This window comes from Lindgomyces ingoldianus (genome assembly GCF_010093535.1).
Source record: "Lindgomyces ingoldianus strain ATCC 200398 unplaced genomic scaffold BDR25scaffold_19, whole genome shotgun sequence".
In the NCBI taxonomy this organism is placed as follows: Eukaryota; Fungi; Ascomycota; class Dothideomycetes; order Pleosporales; family Lindgomycetaceae; genus Lindgomyces; species Lindgomyces ingoldianus.
Window position 1 is genome coordinate 705,157 of NW_022985180.1, and position 17,462 is coordinate 722,618.

At 33.1% G+C, this 17,462-nt stretch overlaps 1 protein-coding gene across 1 annotated transcript; it reads right to left on the reverse strand.

Moving 5' to 3' along the window:
• Positions 1-12,163: 12,163 nt before the first annotated feature.
• On the reverse strand, positions 12,164-15,175 carry BDR25DRAFT_263300 (Cas1p-domain-containing protein; the record flags this gene model as incomplete). Its single annotated transcript, XM_033686812.1, has 3 exons — positions 12,164-12,357; positions 12,408-14,980; positions 15,061-15,175. The coding sequence occupies 3 exons, from the start codon at positions 15,173-15,175 to the stop codon at positions 12,346-12,348; spliced, it is 2,700 nt and encodes an 899-aa protein (XP_033546717.1). The 3' UTR covers positions 12,164-12,345.
• Between the last annotated feature and the right edge of the window lie 2,287 nt (positions 15,176-17,462).

Genomic DNA, 17,462 nt, shown 5'->3' on the forward strand with positions numbered 1-17,462 from the left:
AAATTAATTAACATATTACTTTAAAATTAATTAACATATTACTTTAAAATTAATTAACATATTACTTTAAAATTAATTAACATATTACTTTAAAAAAATTAAGCCTTTTTTATATAAAAGTAAAAACTTTTACTCTACTATTATTAGATAAGAAATAGACTACTTTTTTATGCTAACTATTTATGTGTTCTAGCAGACTTGCTGCTGTGTACCTAACTTATCTAAAAAGTCTATAATTAAGTATCTTTAGCACACCCTAGTGCTACTAAGACCTATTAATTACTGTTCTAAAAGTACTACTAGAAAGGTATAAAAGCTACTTATAAATAATATGTATAAAATTACCTTCTCTGTTATAAAGCTTATCTAAAATAAGCCTAAACTCTAAAGTTTATCTACTCTTTTTTAATCCTTAATTAACTAATGCAGCACTTGTGTATTAACTTTAAGGATTTTTTTAAAGACAAGTCTAGTTATAACTAGATTATAGTTATCATTAATTACATGTTTAAATAAGCTATTTCTATTCTCTGCTATAAAATAATTAACACCTAAAGAATAGCTACCTTATTTATTTAATAAGTATACTATTTTAGCTACACACTTAAAACTATTATCTCTAACTAAAGACCTTAGTTTATATCTAGTTTCTAGTTTAAATTTTGTTAAATTTTAGGCATAAAAGTTAAGCTTTTTACTGCCTATTATAAAAAAATAGATAGCTAAATAAAGATTATAAATAAGTATATTAATTAAAGAATAAGGCCTTTTATATTTTTTTACTAAAATAACTAGAGTTCTTTACTACTCTTAATTAACTAGGCTTAAATAACTTTACTTTATATAATAATTAAAATGTTTTTATATTAAGTCTTATATAGCTCTAAACTATGTTAAAGCTAAGACTAAAAACATTTTATAGAACCTATTATAGCTACAGACAAGCTAAATTATAAAAATGCCCTAGCATTAGCAACCTACATGCACGCAGCCTAGGCATTAGCTAAGTCCTATATAGAGAAGGCCTAGGATTAGATGCAAACTATAGTTAACTGCTACTGCTAGCTAGTTAACTAAAAGGTTAGCAACATAGTCTACCTAGACACTAAGAACCTAGCTATTTAAAAACCTAGCTAAAAACTATTTAAATAATAAAAAGGCCTCTTTAAAGTACTTAAATAAGTTAGAAACTTATACTACTTAAAGCTACTTTTAAAGTTAAAGATACATAATGTTTTTACACTAAATATACTTTATAAAGACCTCTAGAATCTACTTTTAAAACAAAAACCTCTAAAACCCCCTAAAATTACTATTAATAAAGTAAAAAAGTAAAAAGTAAAAAAAATACTTACTAGTAAGCTTTACTAAAAAACACTTAAGTACTAGGTAAAATAAGTAGAACACAACTTTAATTTAGTTTAGTATAAGGCTTTAAATTTTATAAGTTCTTTTTATAAACTAAAGGCCTTTTATAATAAGCATCTAAATTAACTAGAACTTTTAAAGGCCTTATATAAGTAAATTAAGGCTTTTAAAGCTAGTATAAAAGGCATAGATTACTTAGCAAATAATAAAGTATAAAAGTAAAAAGTTAATTTATAGTTATACATAATAGTATTACAACTCTACAGACATAGCGCTATAAAGGTCTAATAGCAAGCTATTAGACACCTTTAGACTCTTCTTTTTTTTCTTTTTTACTTTTCTTTCTCTTCTCTTTTCTCTTCTTCCTCCCCTTTAGACTCTTTTTAAACCCCCTCTGCCTTATTCTTAGCTGCCTAAGAGTGCTGTAATGTCTGCCTAAAAGTTAGACACTAAAGCCTCTAAAGCTAAAACCTATAAAGCAGCTTAATGTTTTAGTAAAACAAGGCTACCTAGACACTAGCTATAGAAAGCCTAGCCTTTTAGCTCTTTATAACTTACACTACCTACACTAGGTTCTAAGCAAACTTTAAAATAGCTTTAAAGGCCCCCTTTTTATTTTTTTTACTCTTTATGTTTTAGGCTGCTGCCTATAGCTTAAAATAGCCTTAAAGGACTAGAAATTCCTTTTTATAATATAAAAAGACTTACACGCGTGTTAGTAAACTATACCCTAGCAGTATTAAACTATATTTATATAAAGTTACATTTTTTATTATATAAAGTGTAATATTTATATTTCTTTAATTTAAAAGACTAATAAGAAAACTTAACCTAAAGGCTGCAAGTAAGGGCGTAGGCAGCTTAAAAGCAGATAACTTAAAACGCCTTTAAAGAGGCTTTAGAAAAGGGGCAGAGCAGCATAGTAATTTTCTTTAATGCTATAATTAGTTAGCAGACTAAGCTATAGGATGTTAGGTGCACAATAATACCTACAAAGTAGAGATTTAGATAATAGCTAAAAAAGAAACTAACAACAGTAACTAAACTATATAAGTAAGGCAAGCAAACACTTATTACTATAAATAATAAATTTGCTATATTAATAACAACTACACTGCTAGTTACTACTAAACAAAAAACATTATAATAAAGGCATTATATTAGTATTAGGTTTTTAGTCTATTTTTTAGTAATAGAAAATTTTAGTTAAAATAGTTGTACTTATTATATTCTATCTAAATTAGTTTTAAAGCAGTTCTAAATACTTTCTAAACACTATAAATAAAGACTATTAGCCTATAGAGGGGGGGTACTGTAACAATTCTTATAAATTGTTCTATTTTAGGCTGCTTAGAACCTATCTAAAGGGTCCCTGTATTAGCCCTAACTATAACTTAACCCTGTCCTCTATAGTTACCTCTATTCCCCCTAAGTATTTAGTTGCACCTCTCCCCTTAGCTAGCTTAGTAGTTTTCTAATATCCTTTGTACAAGGCCTATAGGTGTTAATAAGATCCCCAGGTTATTAAGTCCCTACGCACTCCCATATGCCTCTGAGTGGATTCCTACCGCATTCGGACCCATTGTCTTGCCTGTGCTGTTACACTATATATATTCTTCTGCTGTGCTAGCTAGAAGATAGCTTACAGTTAACTAAGATTATCTTATGTTTTAAGAGGATACTACAGAGGCGCGTTTAGAGGGTGGATTCTAGTACGTTATAGGCTGCAGCAGCTGCACAAATTAATAGACAAGGGTTAGGCTTAATTAAGACAAGAGTAAGCTAAAGCCTGCCTTCTTTAACTAGAGATTAAGTTTGGAGTTGTTAAGCTATAGTTAAAGGTGTGGACGCGGTTTCGCGCGGCTTGGTGGGGTGCGCAGCTTCCTAATGTGCGCAGCTTACTGATAAAACATTATCTCAGCGAGCTTAGACAGTCGAGGCTTTGATTAGCGCCACACTATACTCCTTAAAGTAAAGCTGTTTTTTTACAGTCTGCTAAGTTTTTTCTAAACTAATTAAAAGCTATAATTTTTTTAAAGCTCCTCCTGTCTAAGAGACTTTAGTGCGCCTGTGTAAGCGCAACGCTTTTAATTCTTTTAACTATAGCTAGAAAATTAACTTCTTAATAATTTTTAGCCTCTTTTAGGTAGCTACAACTCTCTTACTTTCTTTATACTATTATTAGTACTATACCTATAATTAATCTTACTTTAACAGGAAAATTTTAGCTTTTATGTGTAAAAACATGTTATTTATTATTATCTTTTTACTTAACACTTACTACTTACTTACTTTACTAGCTTTATTATATCTTTTATTTTAATAACATTATTTTAAGGCTTTTCTACCTTCTAGCATTTTAATCTGCAGTATACTATAGAGTTATCCTTACTGCTTTTTATGCTCTTATTGTCTTCTCTGCTGCCTAACTTTTCTAATCCTTTGTCTAACACACACCTACTAACTACTTACTAGCCCTCTACATCTTAGGCAGATAAACTTATAAAAGTACTTTAGCTTCTAAGATAGCTTAATTTTAGTATTAGTAACTTTTTACACGCCTTCTATGTTAATTTAGTCCTATATACCTATCTATCTGCCACCTGCATATTGCATATTTATGTAGCTTTAAAATAACTATATAGTTTAAGGATACTCTTAAGAGATTAATATGCATCTAAGAATATAGTTAATATTAAGAAGCTATTATATAAACTTAACTTATTAGTAGCACACTCTTTTTTTGCAAAGTATAATATTAAGACTAAGGTAAAAATAAGTAGCTTTAATATTAGTAATTTTAATAGCTAGATTATAGTTACTGCACTAAAGTAGTCTTTATTACTTTAGAATCTAATACAAAACTATTAAAGTACTTAGTTTAGTTATAAGGCAAAAAAAGTGTTAACTAATTTTACTCTCTACTTAATTACTTTTATTATTATGTAAAAGCGTGCTAGAAAGTAATTAAATTATTTTTTAAAAATACTTAGACATTATCTTTATAGTAGTAATATAAAAAGGTGTGTTATTAAAGTTATATCTAGTCTTAGCTTATATAACTTTTATAAGATTATTAATAAAGAAATTAGACATATTATAGAATAGTTAAGAGTTTAGTAGGTATGTTCTTTAACATCTTTTTTTAATTCTAGCGCTAAAAAGTTTACTAGAATAGTAATAACTATAGCTTAAAACTCTTAGCTTGTTATTATCTATAATAATTTTAACTATCTAGACTAAACCTGTAATTATGCTTTAGGTGTGCTAACATAGATTATGTGTAATCTTATAACTGCTCTTGCTGTTAAGTGCCTGTAGCTACTAGAAGGCAGTCTTTAACAGAGCATGCTTAACTATACTATTCCCCTTTAAGTAGAATCTATATACTAGGCCCCTAGTATAAAACAAGATTTAATATTAAAAAAGATTATATATTATTATCTTTTAAGTGTAGTAAGTTTTGTGCATAGAGCTGCTATATAGTTAATGTTTAATTTACATGCTACAGCCCTTCTAAGTATGCTGTTAGTTAATGTTTTTCTACTACAGCTAGTTAGTTAGGTCTAAAACCTTAGTGCTATCTTTTATAATAAAAGTACTATTAAAAGAACATATAAAGTTTATAACAACATCTAAATTAAGTAGTTTAGGCTAAGTAAAAACTTTTTATTTAATACTTTTACTATATTTTTTAATTATCTCTAGCTAATATAAGGTAATTAGAAAACAGTAGAGCATATTTAAAGTGTCTATTATAAGTAGTAGCTTGCTTGCTGTCTATATAATTACTGCAACTAGATAGTTAGCTCTCCTACATATTTCTATATTCTCTAGGCTTTAACTTATATAATTATTAGAACTTATTAAAGCAGTTCTAATAGCGTTAAGTTTTTTTTAAATATACTTTATAATATTACTTACTAAAAGCAAACTAGTATTAACTATAATAATATTAAGTATTATTTAGTTACTTTACTTATTTAGTTAAGTTAGAATACTTAGATTTTTTTCTTTTTCTATACTAAAATAGCTTATTAAGGTTATTTTACTAAAATAATTAGCAACTTTAACACATCTACTTATAAGAAATTACTAGGCCTAGTTAATAATGCTATCTATTATCTTACACTAGTGCAGTATAAAGAGGTTTTTAATAGTATCTAGCTAAGCATCTTTACATACTAGGCTTAAAAGGGCAGTGCTTTTATTACTAGTAATTTTACAACACTTTATTAATACTTTTAAGAAATTAAGGTATTTCTTACACTTAAGCGCGCTATTAAGTTTAGTAATATTAGCCTAATTTACTAAATAGTTAATTTATTAATTATCTTGTTTTATAGCAGTAACTAATAGCGCTATAGTTTAAGATGCTACACCTACAGTAGCTTCTTACAGATAAGGTGTTTAACCTAGAACTTTAGCGTGCTATTCTAGCCTCTAGTCTAGTAAATATTGCTAGGTAAGAAAATATATTTAAAGCTATTAACTTTACACTTAAGCATGTAAACTATACATATAAGCTAGATATATAGAACCTAAAGAATAGAACACATAATGTAAACTTAATATTTAACTGCCTAGCACTAACTAGTAGATATACTACCTATCTTTAAGCTAGCCTAGAGCATAGTTTTAGTAAGAAGTTAAAAAATAATTATACTTATTAGTTTATTACTTAAAAGGTTTTTACACTAGCAAGTTAGCTTTAAAAAAAAGAATATATTTTTACTTATTTAATGCTTAGTATAATGTAGTAGTAATAAGTCTTAATATTATTTAAATAAGTCTTAATAAGCTTAATAAAAAAGTTATAAAATTTAACTAAAATATTATTTAACTAGCTTAAAGTATTTTACTAAGTCTTATTATTATTAACTTAAAGTTAATTAACCCTAACAAGGCTAAGTTTGTCTGCGCTGCTGTATATACTAAAGCAGTTAATAATATCTTCTATGCGCCTTTAGACCCTAGAGATACTAACTAGTCTAATGTAGACATGTTATAGCTATCTTAGTTACATAATATTAAAGGTGTATAGTGTACTTATAAGTTAGTCTAATTTATCTATTTATTCTAGCTATGTAATGCTATTATATAGCTTTATAGAAGTCTATGTATATAGGAACTACTATAAGAAACCTAACCTAAGCTAACTACTTTTACCTTTAAACTAGTCTATTTACCTACGCTGCAGCTTAATAAGGACACTAGCCTAGGCATAATCTGCATAGAATAAGATAAAAGGCAACATCTTCTAGAGGAACTAACTTACAAGACTAGCTGCTATAGTCTGTAGGCCCTCCACAAGCGCACAGAGCCGCCTAGAGCCCTAGAGGAGGGCAATGTTGGGATCCTTAGCCTCTACTATAGCCTAGTAGAGGCGACTGCAGCATTAAAGCTTACTTATTTTGTGTGCAGCCCCCTAGGCCTAGAGCTGTTAAGCGCTTATCTAGTGTAATTACTTAAGCAGCAGAGATAAAAGTGTGTGCTTTAAACTAAATATATTACTTTTACTAATGTTACTATATTACTTAACATATATTTAAACTATTATAGCTATGTTTTCTACTTACTTATACCTTTTAGCTTAGATAAAGTTTAGTAAGATCTAAGTAGTAATAATAACTTTAAGTTAAGCTACTAGCTTTTTTTTAGTAAGTAGCTAAAGTAAATTTTTTAAATTATACTTAATAATAAAAACACATCTAAGGGCCTTAGTAGTGTTAGGTTTAAACTATGTAGCAAGATTATAAAAAAAGTAGAGGGACATAGTAAAAATAAAGCAGCTGCTAGGCGCTAGCATCTTCTTCTAGGTCTAGAGGGCTTATTAATAATAAGCAGGCGTAATAGTGTTAAAAAGGTAAACAGTAAATATAATGTTAAACTTAATAAGGCAGCTAACACACACTATAACAAGGTTTAGAAGGTCTCCCTATGTAACACTAGCTTTAAGAAGGAACACCTTCTAGTTGTCCTAGCTAGCTAGAGCGCGCGTGAGCTTTTTGCGTGCAAGGCAGGCAGAGACGTTAATGTTAAGAAAGCCCTATACTATGTCTACACCTACACAGACGCTATTGCCTACTATAAGCTTTATAGTAATAATAGCTTTTCTAGCGCTAGTGCTAAAGTTAAGCATGTTCTTATTAGCTCTTAGGTAGGCTATTACTAGCGCAGTAAAGGTATTATAGGCTTATAGCATGCTAGTAAGGTCTACTTTACTAATAAGTAGCTAGTACTTCTTGCAAACTTTATAGACATTTTTATAGTAAACTATAGTTATAGCTAGCGCGCGTAAGGTAGATAGTAGTTAAGATAAATAGCTTAAGAAAGTAAAAAGTAAAGTTAAAAAGTAAGTTAATATCTTATTTACTTTACTTTATTAGTTTTAAATATGTATAAATTATGTATAGTAGCTTACTATTAAATAAAAAAGTAAAAAGTAAATAGTAAAAAGTAAAAAGTAAAAAGTAAAAAGCTATTAAGTAAGTTAATGCTAAAAATAAAGCGCAGAAGGTTAGTGCTAGAGGTAATGCTAAGAGTAAAGAAGAGCAGAAGGTGGAGAAACAGCCTGCCTTTATATGCTGCAAAACGCTAGCTGTTAGAAGCAGTTACTGTTATGTGTATAGCAGGTGCTAGCTTAATTAGTAGGCGTAATTTATGTTAAGATAATATAAGTTACAGAGCACTTTAAATAAGTAAAAGAAAAATAAAATTAGCTTAAAAAAAGTAAATAAAGTAAATATTATAACTATAGCTATATCTATAGTTATAAATAAAGTTATAAGCGCAGCAACACTTATAAAAAAGGTAGTAGTTATAAAAGTAAATATAAATGTAACTATAAAAAAAAAATTAGCTTAAAAAAATAAATAAAGTAAAAAAAGCTATAATTATAATAAAAACTGCGCGTAAAGTTATAATAATAAGTGTAATTATAAATGCAAGGATAGATATTAGCTGCAACATACGCGCTTAATATTATAGACTGCCTAATCTAGAAAGGTCGCAGCCCTTACTATAAAATACTAAGACTAGCGCGCTTAACTATCCTCTATTCTCTTACACTCTCTGCTGCTAACCTTTTTTATAGTGTAAGTTACTTAGTAAAACTTACTAATTAAATTACTATACTTAATTACTTCTACTACTTTCTTTTACTTTAAATAATAAACTATATTATGTTTTAAATTAAAACTAACCTATACTATCTATTACTTCTAGCGCTAGCTAACCTGCTTCTAGTGCGCCTAGACAAGCTTTATAACCTGTATAATAACTTTTATTACCTTTTTTTTTAAAATAACTACTAAAATAGCTCTAAACGCTGTGCCTTTAAAGTTAGTAATACACTTCTTTATACTCTACTATTACTATAATCTCTTGTCTAATATAGCTGCACTAGTTCTTCTCTAACTCTACTTTTAGCAAGCTAAGACCTACGCTGCTTTTATAATATACTATTAAATTAGACTTTACACAACTATATATTTATAGCTAAGAAAGTAATATTAAATAACACTTATATACTTAATAAAGTTTTAATAAATAAAAATAAAAAAAAGGCGCTTTTAGTTATAAGTGCTAGACTAGGTTAGCTACTATTATTATACTGCATAGTAATATTAAGTAAAGACAAAGGATCTAATAGTATATATGCTAATAAAAATAATATATCTACAGTTATAAAACATAACATAGCAGACAACTCTAATATAGACAGCAGACATAGACCTGTAGGGCTAATAGAGACAGGCGCCTCCTCTGCAGACAAGACGCCTACAGAGACAGCAGTAACTACTGCTTGCCTATAAATGCGCTTATAATAGGCCGCACATAATTAGAAAGCGCACACAGCCTATAACACAACTTAGTTATTTTTATCCCTTAAGGCAAGTCTTAGAAGAGTAGAAAAAGTGCTGCTCTACTAAAAAAGTAGTTAAATTTAATAATAAGTCTTTATTACTTTTTTTTATATGTTACTTAGGGAACTATTGCTAATAAAGCACACAAACACTATCTATAATACTATAAAAAAAGGTGTAGAAGCCTAGCCTATATATGTTAAAATATTACTACTGTAGTAGAACACTAGTATTAAGAAAGTGTTTCTAAGTAAATGCTATACTAAACTTTACAGCATTTTAAGCTTTTCTAACTTTATAGGCTAGTTTTTATTAAAACTTAACTAGTATAAAAATAGATTTAAGTAGTAAGATAAAGACTTTATTAACTATAAATATAAAAAAACTAGGCCCTTATAATGTATTCTTATTATTAATGTAAATAGAAAGTGCTACTTTACTACATTTAACTTAAATTTACTTAAGGGTAACTCTAGCCTTAGCCTTTAGTAAAGGCGTAGTTAGCTGCGCAACTAGACTTAGCTTCTAGGTATTTTTAACTAAGAATAAATTGCAGCTAGTATAGCACCTTTCTAGTAGTAAAAGTAGACTTTAAGTTAACAGAATTATAAGCTTATTCTAAAAATACTAAAAAATAAACTTTTAGTAGCACTTTAACATAATTAAATTTAACTACTTAGAGCAGATACTTTTATGTAACTAAAGCTCTACTTTTAACTATTCTAGCACTATTAATATGCTTAGTAGTTTATAATAAGCTAACTAGACTTACTCCTACACATCTTAACTAGCTAATATTCCCTACCTTGCCTAGTTTGTTGCTGTCCCTACTAGTGTACTAGTATAGTTAGAGTAATTGCCCTTAGACAAGTCTAACATAGTAGACATAGTATAAAGTGTAAATAATAAACACTAACTTATTTTATATTAACTTTTTTTTTTTACTAGCTTACTAACTTTATAACTACTTTAATTTAAAGCAGTTTACTAGCCCTCTTCTAAAGTAGTTAAAGGCATAATATAGAATAAATAGTATAGTAGTTACATGTTATTTAGGTCTTCTTACTCTATAACTAAACTGCTAGATTAAGTCTCTAATATTATCTATAATTAAAATTAACTACTAATAAACACGCTAGACATTAGACAGATTTATACCTATTCTAAGCGCAGTTGTAGTAATAGCAACTTAGATTAAAAACTTGTTCTTTAAGAAATTAGCATATATTTAAGCTTAGTTAAACTTTAACATATGCTTTATATATACTACTAACACTAATTAAATATCTATAAGTAGACAGCTTTTTTTTAGAAGTTAACTTTAAAAAAGCTAAGCTAAAGTAGTAATTTTATTTTTTTTATTTAAAAATATAATTATTTTTAAGATGCATAAGAAAATAATTTATAATATTTCTACATTAATTCCTACATCTATATAGTTTAAAAGCTAGTTATATAACGTCTAGCAGCTAGTTAAAATTAAGACAATTCTAATAGCAATCTCTAGCCTATTAACAGAGGTGCGTATAATTCTTAGCTGCATAGAAGTGTTATTGTTACTAGTTGCTAGCGCTTAAAAACATCTACTTTTAAAAAGCTAGGCCTTAGTTGCAGCATCTAAAGTTGCTGTACATGTAAAGAAAAGAGTTGTAAAATATATTATCTAATAAAGCTTATAAAACTAGATATATGCTGTTTAAAATTTACACTACTGCTAAATAACATAGCACTTATTAATTATAACTAGTTAGACTTAGTTTATAAAGCTGCCTATAAAAAAAAGATAATAAAATACTAAAAAGATTACCTACTTAAAGCTAAAAAAAATATATGTATAATGTTTTTTAAAGATCTTACTAAAGAGTTTAGAATTAAAATTCTTTATTTTTATAGTAATAAAGCATAAATAAGCTTTAGAATATTTTATAATTTTTTTTTTTTACTTTTTTTTAAGCTTTAATAATAGGATAATCTAAAGTATTATATACCTTATTATTACTAAATACACATGCAGTGTAATACTCTTACTAAACCTAGTCTTTGCAACTAGAATTATATTGCCTAAACTAAAGACAAGGCGTTAGACAACATAGACCTACTTAGTATGTAGTTCCCTTTTACTAAGTAAAAAGAAAAGAGTATTTTAAATAAAAGGCTTTTATAAGCTAATACTACATAGTTTTTAACATTAAACTATAACTATATAGATAGTTATAAAGATATTATTATCTTTATTAAATAAAAAAATATGCGTAATCTCTTCTTATACAGCTTAGATTCTTGTTAGTATAGCGCTCTCTAGTGTTCTAGTAAAGAACTTAGGGTCTTGTTAACAAGGTGCCTAGTAACACTTAATAAGTAATATTTAATTATAATAAGCGCGCTTTTTACTGTAATTTACTAAACTAGGCAACACTTATGCATCTACTAAATAACTTAATTATAGATTAGGACTATTCTGCTTGTACTATGTGTTACTGTTTTAAATCTATGCAGCAGCCTTTAAACCTAGCATGCCTTATTTAAGACAGAGAGCGTGTTCTAGAGGCTAAATTAAGGTGAGTTAGTTAATCTTAGCTGTTATTAATAGTTAAACACAAGTAGATAGACTAGTAAAGGACAGGGTTAAGAAGAATAGTTGCGCGTTAGAACATGTACAATGCTAAGCCTATAATTTTTATAGTTAGAATGTTAGAAATTTATTTAAAAATAGTTTAAAGTAGATTATATATACTCTTTAAGTAATTAATTTTAATTATAGGCGCTATAATAAGCTATGTGTAATAGTATCTTGTATAAGAGTTTCTAGTAAGTTAATAGACAAAGCTTTGCACACGTCGCGCTGCACCAAAGTCCCTCAGACAGCAGCCAAGAAGGAAGAAGCCCCAGCAGGGGTCTGAAAGTATCTATACTATTTGTGTACTAGTGTCTTCTTGGCATGCCGTCTGAGCTAGCTGAGATAAATAAAACACGTTAACTATTCTGACGCTGAGTCACGCAGCCCAATGCGACGCAAGGACATAATTTCCTCAAGAAGCAAATCACCACCAACGTAGTCTTGAACCCGCCGGTAAATGCAATATCAAAATGCTGCGACCATCACGAAACATCATATGTACAACTACAAGACATCAGTATTCGTCCTCTCGCAGTTCCAGGGCATCAACCCACAAGATTGGCGATCCACAGCACTACCCCGATGGGCACCAGCCTCCTCCTCAAATCCGGTGGCGTGTCATACTTGCCTGTCTTCTTCTCCATCCCCGCCTTCATGTCTCCTTGCGTATTCGGGCTTGGAAGCGCATTGTCATAACCCAGAAACGCGAGCGCACTCCCCGCTCGAACATGAGTGGCCTTCGCAGCATCCTGTGGACGCAATCCTTCCTCACCAGCCATCATGACCCAGGCTGTGATAGTTGCAGTTGCAGCATAAACCCTCCAGGCCAGCCAAATATATATCGGTGTGAGGAGCGCTAGGTCTCGCCATCGGTCATTCTTAATCGTTCCATCGCCTTTGAAGAGTCCGCTGCGAAGAATCCCGTGCCCATCACCAGCCATCCAGATATGCTGGGAGAGGAGATATGTCTCCAGTGATATCCGTCCAAGCCATGAAAAAGCTGCGCAATAGTAGTTCCTTAGGAATCTGGTGGCATTTCGTAGGACCACGAAAGACAACACAGGAAGCCAAGAAATGGTCGGCATCCACCAATTGTAGTCAGCCTTGTCGTGGGATCGACGTGTAAGGATCCAGAAGATTGGAATGGTGATGATAGACAGAAACAGAGCGAGGAAGCGGATAAGCGGAAAAGACCTAGTCAGGGTCTGACCAAACGTGCTCTGACGAGGATAGGGCGTGTTTAAGATGGTCGAGATCCGTATGTAGAAAATGGCAGCCAGCATGCCAACGTAAACGATATACTTGTCGGTTCCAAGCTGAAATCTCCACTCGTCTACATTCAAATTCGCTCGACAGGCGATGTCGAGACCGAAGGAAATGAGTTCGAGAATCCCCTTCAAATGGATGAATACCGAGGTGAATAGGGCCGAGGTTATTACTTTTCCAATAATAAAGGGTAAGGACTCGTTCCGACTGTTTGCTATTCTCAGGGTTGCGTAAACAACAACGAACCAGAAACTAACGAGGGGAGGGAAGTAGTACGACGTATAAGGTCTGGCCATCATGAAAGAGAGGAATACCGCGAGCGTATTCATTCGGAGCAAGACAGTAACCAGTCTTTGCAGCGAATAATCCCTCTTTTGCAGGAAGTACATTGTGTGTCCATACCCAGATAGAAACAGGTAAAGTGCCAAGAAGACACGAAGTACTTGATAAAAGTCCAATTCACCAGAAGCTCCAGTATAGCCGTAAATTAGGACGTACATTTGCATCCATCCTTTGAACTCTTCGGATTGACTTCGAGGGAGGAAGGCCTGTTGGACTTCTAAACCTGGGAAAGAGTCTGACCGACGTCTGCCTAGGGATGAAGGTGATCCTCGGATGGTAAGAAGACAGCTGACTACAGCAAGAGTGATCAGATATCTAAAGTCGAGCACGGTGTATTGCTTGCGAACTTTGTCGAATATTTGAGTCCTGTCCGTCAGGAAACAGAAACAGACGGCGAGAAGGAGCGTTAAAAATGCAAGAGGAATGCTCGCTGTAACGTTGACAGACAGTGATGACGATCGTTGGCGCACTATCTTGTCAAAACGAACTCTCGATGTGGCTGAGGACATGCCTCTCTCGGCCTTAATCGCAATAATCGGTAATATCACAAGAGCGAACAGTATCCCAAGAAGCTGAATCCAGTTGGTTGGCCTGTAGTTGCTACAGCATGTTCGGTCGAAGGGGTATCCGTCTTGATAGGCAGCTTTAGCATTACATCGGAGGTTGAGGAGAACTTCTGCCATTCTACCAGCAACATTCTCAATCACGTGTAGTCCACTCTCGCCGTAAGTCTCTGGAATCCCTCTTGTCATATCAGCATAGCTCCATAGCACGTTTAAACCTTGGTGGAGAGAGAGCTGCTCGAGGTAGTCGTTCATCTCATTGATCTTCTCCGGGATAATAGTCAATTGCCTAGATGGGCTGAGCTTTTCGTACTGTGGTTCTAGTACGGCCGCAAAGAAGATCTGATCGTGAATACCTTCCTTGCCGGAAATCGGGATGTTGCGTATACTCGCCATTGTCCCTGGCGAGTATGCAGAAGCCGTGATGTTGTTGACCGAATCCTGGAAGAACCTCAGCGAACCAATTTGGATGTGTCGAGCGTGCCACAACCCGCCCCCAATCAGAATGGCCACGGATCTTCTCGTGCCCATGTTGAGTCCTGGCACGGATTTGGGAGCTGAAGTTGCTTCTGGGTCCTGACGTGCTCGGAACACCCTCAATTCATCGTGGAGCGCAGACGTGTTCAGCCACGGGTCCCAGAGAAACTTAAGGCAGGCGCTAGCCTTGCAGTATTCAATGTCACCATGGGTGTTGAGTTGAGCCTGCTCCTTGAAGACCCAGTTCTTGTCCAACTTCCGCGCGGCGGCCCAGAAGACCTGGCGGGTCCCCGTATCGCCCACAAAAAGTATCTTTCCCCCATCGTTGCAACTTGCAACCTCCTCGGCCGTGTATTCGTGAAGCATGCATCCTGGGGGCTGCCAGCTCGTGAAGGGTTTGTGTTCAGGTTCGCGATCCGGTGAGTCGAGCCATTGGCCGTGATTGATGAGGGCATCGCATTTGTATGGGTCTGCAGCGTCTGAAGTAGTATTATTAGCACACACACCACGGTTAGCAGCGAGGATGAAGCAGCCAGCACCCTAGGGAGGTTTGTCATACTGTGAAGGTGGTGTCGGTACAACGTAGCAGTCACAACAGCCAGTGTGAGGATAAGAGAAACCCTGTTGAACGCGTCCGCAAGACTGGCGGGCCTCGATAACTTAAATCGAGGCATGTCCTATAAGCATGAATGTTGTATCGCAGGTTCCCTTGAAAAGCCTAGTATAAAGGGAAGTATTAGCATGCAGACGCAAAGTTGTGCGTGCAACAGGTGCCCCTCAGTGTTGTCGAGAAGAGGCAACTATGGCAGGAATGGTCGCAGCACGTCGTCAGACGGCCACTGAGAAGCGCGGCGTGGGTGGATGGATGCCGTCAGGGCGGTCATGCGCCATTCCCTACACGGAAACAGGGCACACGATCATCTAGATTACCAGACGCCTCGAGAAATCGTAACCTCTCCCTATCTTCGTAACTTCCTTCTTCTCGCTCGGAGACTCGCGGCGAGCGAGAGGGTGTCCGCTTCCACTCTCACTCCCAGATTCCAACATTTACTTCATCACTCGCTGCCCATGGAATTGGGGTCCAGGAGCTTCGCCAAGCCGCTTTTCACGGCCCCTAGACACGCGCAATCATCAGCTACTAAATTATAAGTACCGGGGACGCTGGATCAGACTCTTCTGACTCGGCCTGGAAGATGTAACGTCCAGTTCACCTGGACCACAGCGAATGGCAACTGTAAATGCTTCCCGGTGGATGTGGTGAAAACGGGGAGAATCTGCAATGTGATGCTTCAGCGGGTTGCAGAGGACAACAGAGGAGAGTTCTGATCATTAATCAAGTTTTCAACTGTTTCATACCGCCCTGATCAGGATCTGAGGCAAGCTAGGGCGGCATTTGTTCACGGCACATCAATCAAGCAGGAAGAAATGATATTCAGAATGGCAATATATCACAACAAACAAGAATCCTAACGTTATTAATTACTGCGTCTATTGTGTGCATTAATCCATGCAATGTCTTAGTGGCGCCGTAAATTTTGCTTTCTGCTAACTAAATTTGTATAAGAGTGTAACGATTCTACGAATCGTTCCATCTCGGGTCGCTCGGATCCTATCCGAAGGGTCCCCGTATCGGCCCCGACCATGACTCGACCCAGTCCCCCGCAGTTACCCCTATTCCCGCATGTATTTAGTCGCACCTCGCCCCCGTAGCTAGCTCGGTAGTTTTCTGATATCCTACGTACAAGGCCTATAGGTGTCATTGGTATTCCCAGGTCTCTGAGTCCCCACGCACTCCCATATGCCTCTGAGTGGATTCATACCGCATTCGGACCCATTGTCTTGCCTGCGCCGTTACAAAGAGCTTATAATTTAGCCTATAAACTTCTAACAAGCTGTTACAACCGCTGGTTGGGCCAGAGGAACATGCGGGTCTCCAACCCCACGGAGGAAGGACAGACCGATGCCGGTGCAGTGCTGGCGGGAATCGGTCCGAATCGATTATCCGGAATCACGTGGCGCTATCCTAGATCTAGATCAGATCCATGAATTAATTTAGCGCTAAGGCTAAATAAGCAACTATTCTAAACAATTAGTCTTTTACTTAATTTTATGCTAACGTACTTCACAGACGAGTTGCTCACACACCTAAGTTGCTTACTTTTGCTAAGACCCCACCCTAACAAACTCTATTATAGCCTATAACAACCTACTCTAGCACTATATAGTATAGTATAGCCTAGAATATTATTTAGATACTACTTCTACTTCTTACTTATACATTTATGTATTATGCCTAGTCTAATTACACTATTTATAGCGCCTTTAAAATAGCTTACTTACTTTAGCTTACACTTACTTTTTTACTTTTTTTTTATTACTGCGCGCTTTAAACTTTTTTAGAGCTATTAAGTATAAGCTTTTTTAAATTATTAAAGTTTTTTTTACTTTAATCTACTTTTTTTTATATAATTTATATTATATAGTAGCTTTATTAGCTGTTTAAAGCTTATTAATTTTCTATTACACTAATACTAGCTTATATATAATTATTACTACTTTTTTAAAACTTTTTTAAACACTTTAACTATAAAAGTTAGTAAACTATTTATATATTTTTAAATTTTTATTTTTATAAGTATTAATTATAACTTAAGTTTTAAAGTATTACTTAAAGTTTATAACTACTAGGGCTTATTATATATAAGTAGTAGTAGTAATAAAGTGTATAACTTTACATTAAAGCCTATTATAACTTATTATAAGTTAAAAAAAACTAATTTAGTACTTTAAAACTTTTTTTAAATATTACTAAAAGTAATTATAGTATTATAAGCTACTTTAAAGCATAGTAAAAACTTTATTTTTATAATATAAGTAATTTAGTTATATATAAAGTTTTTAGCTTAGCACTTATATACTTTTTTTAAAAAAGTAAAATAACCTACATTAAATAGCTATAAA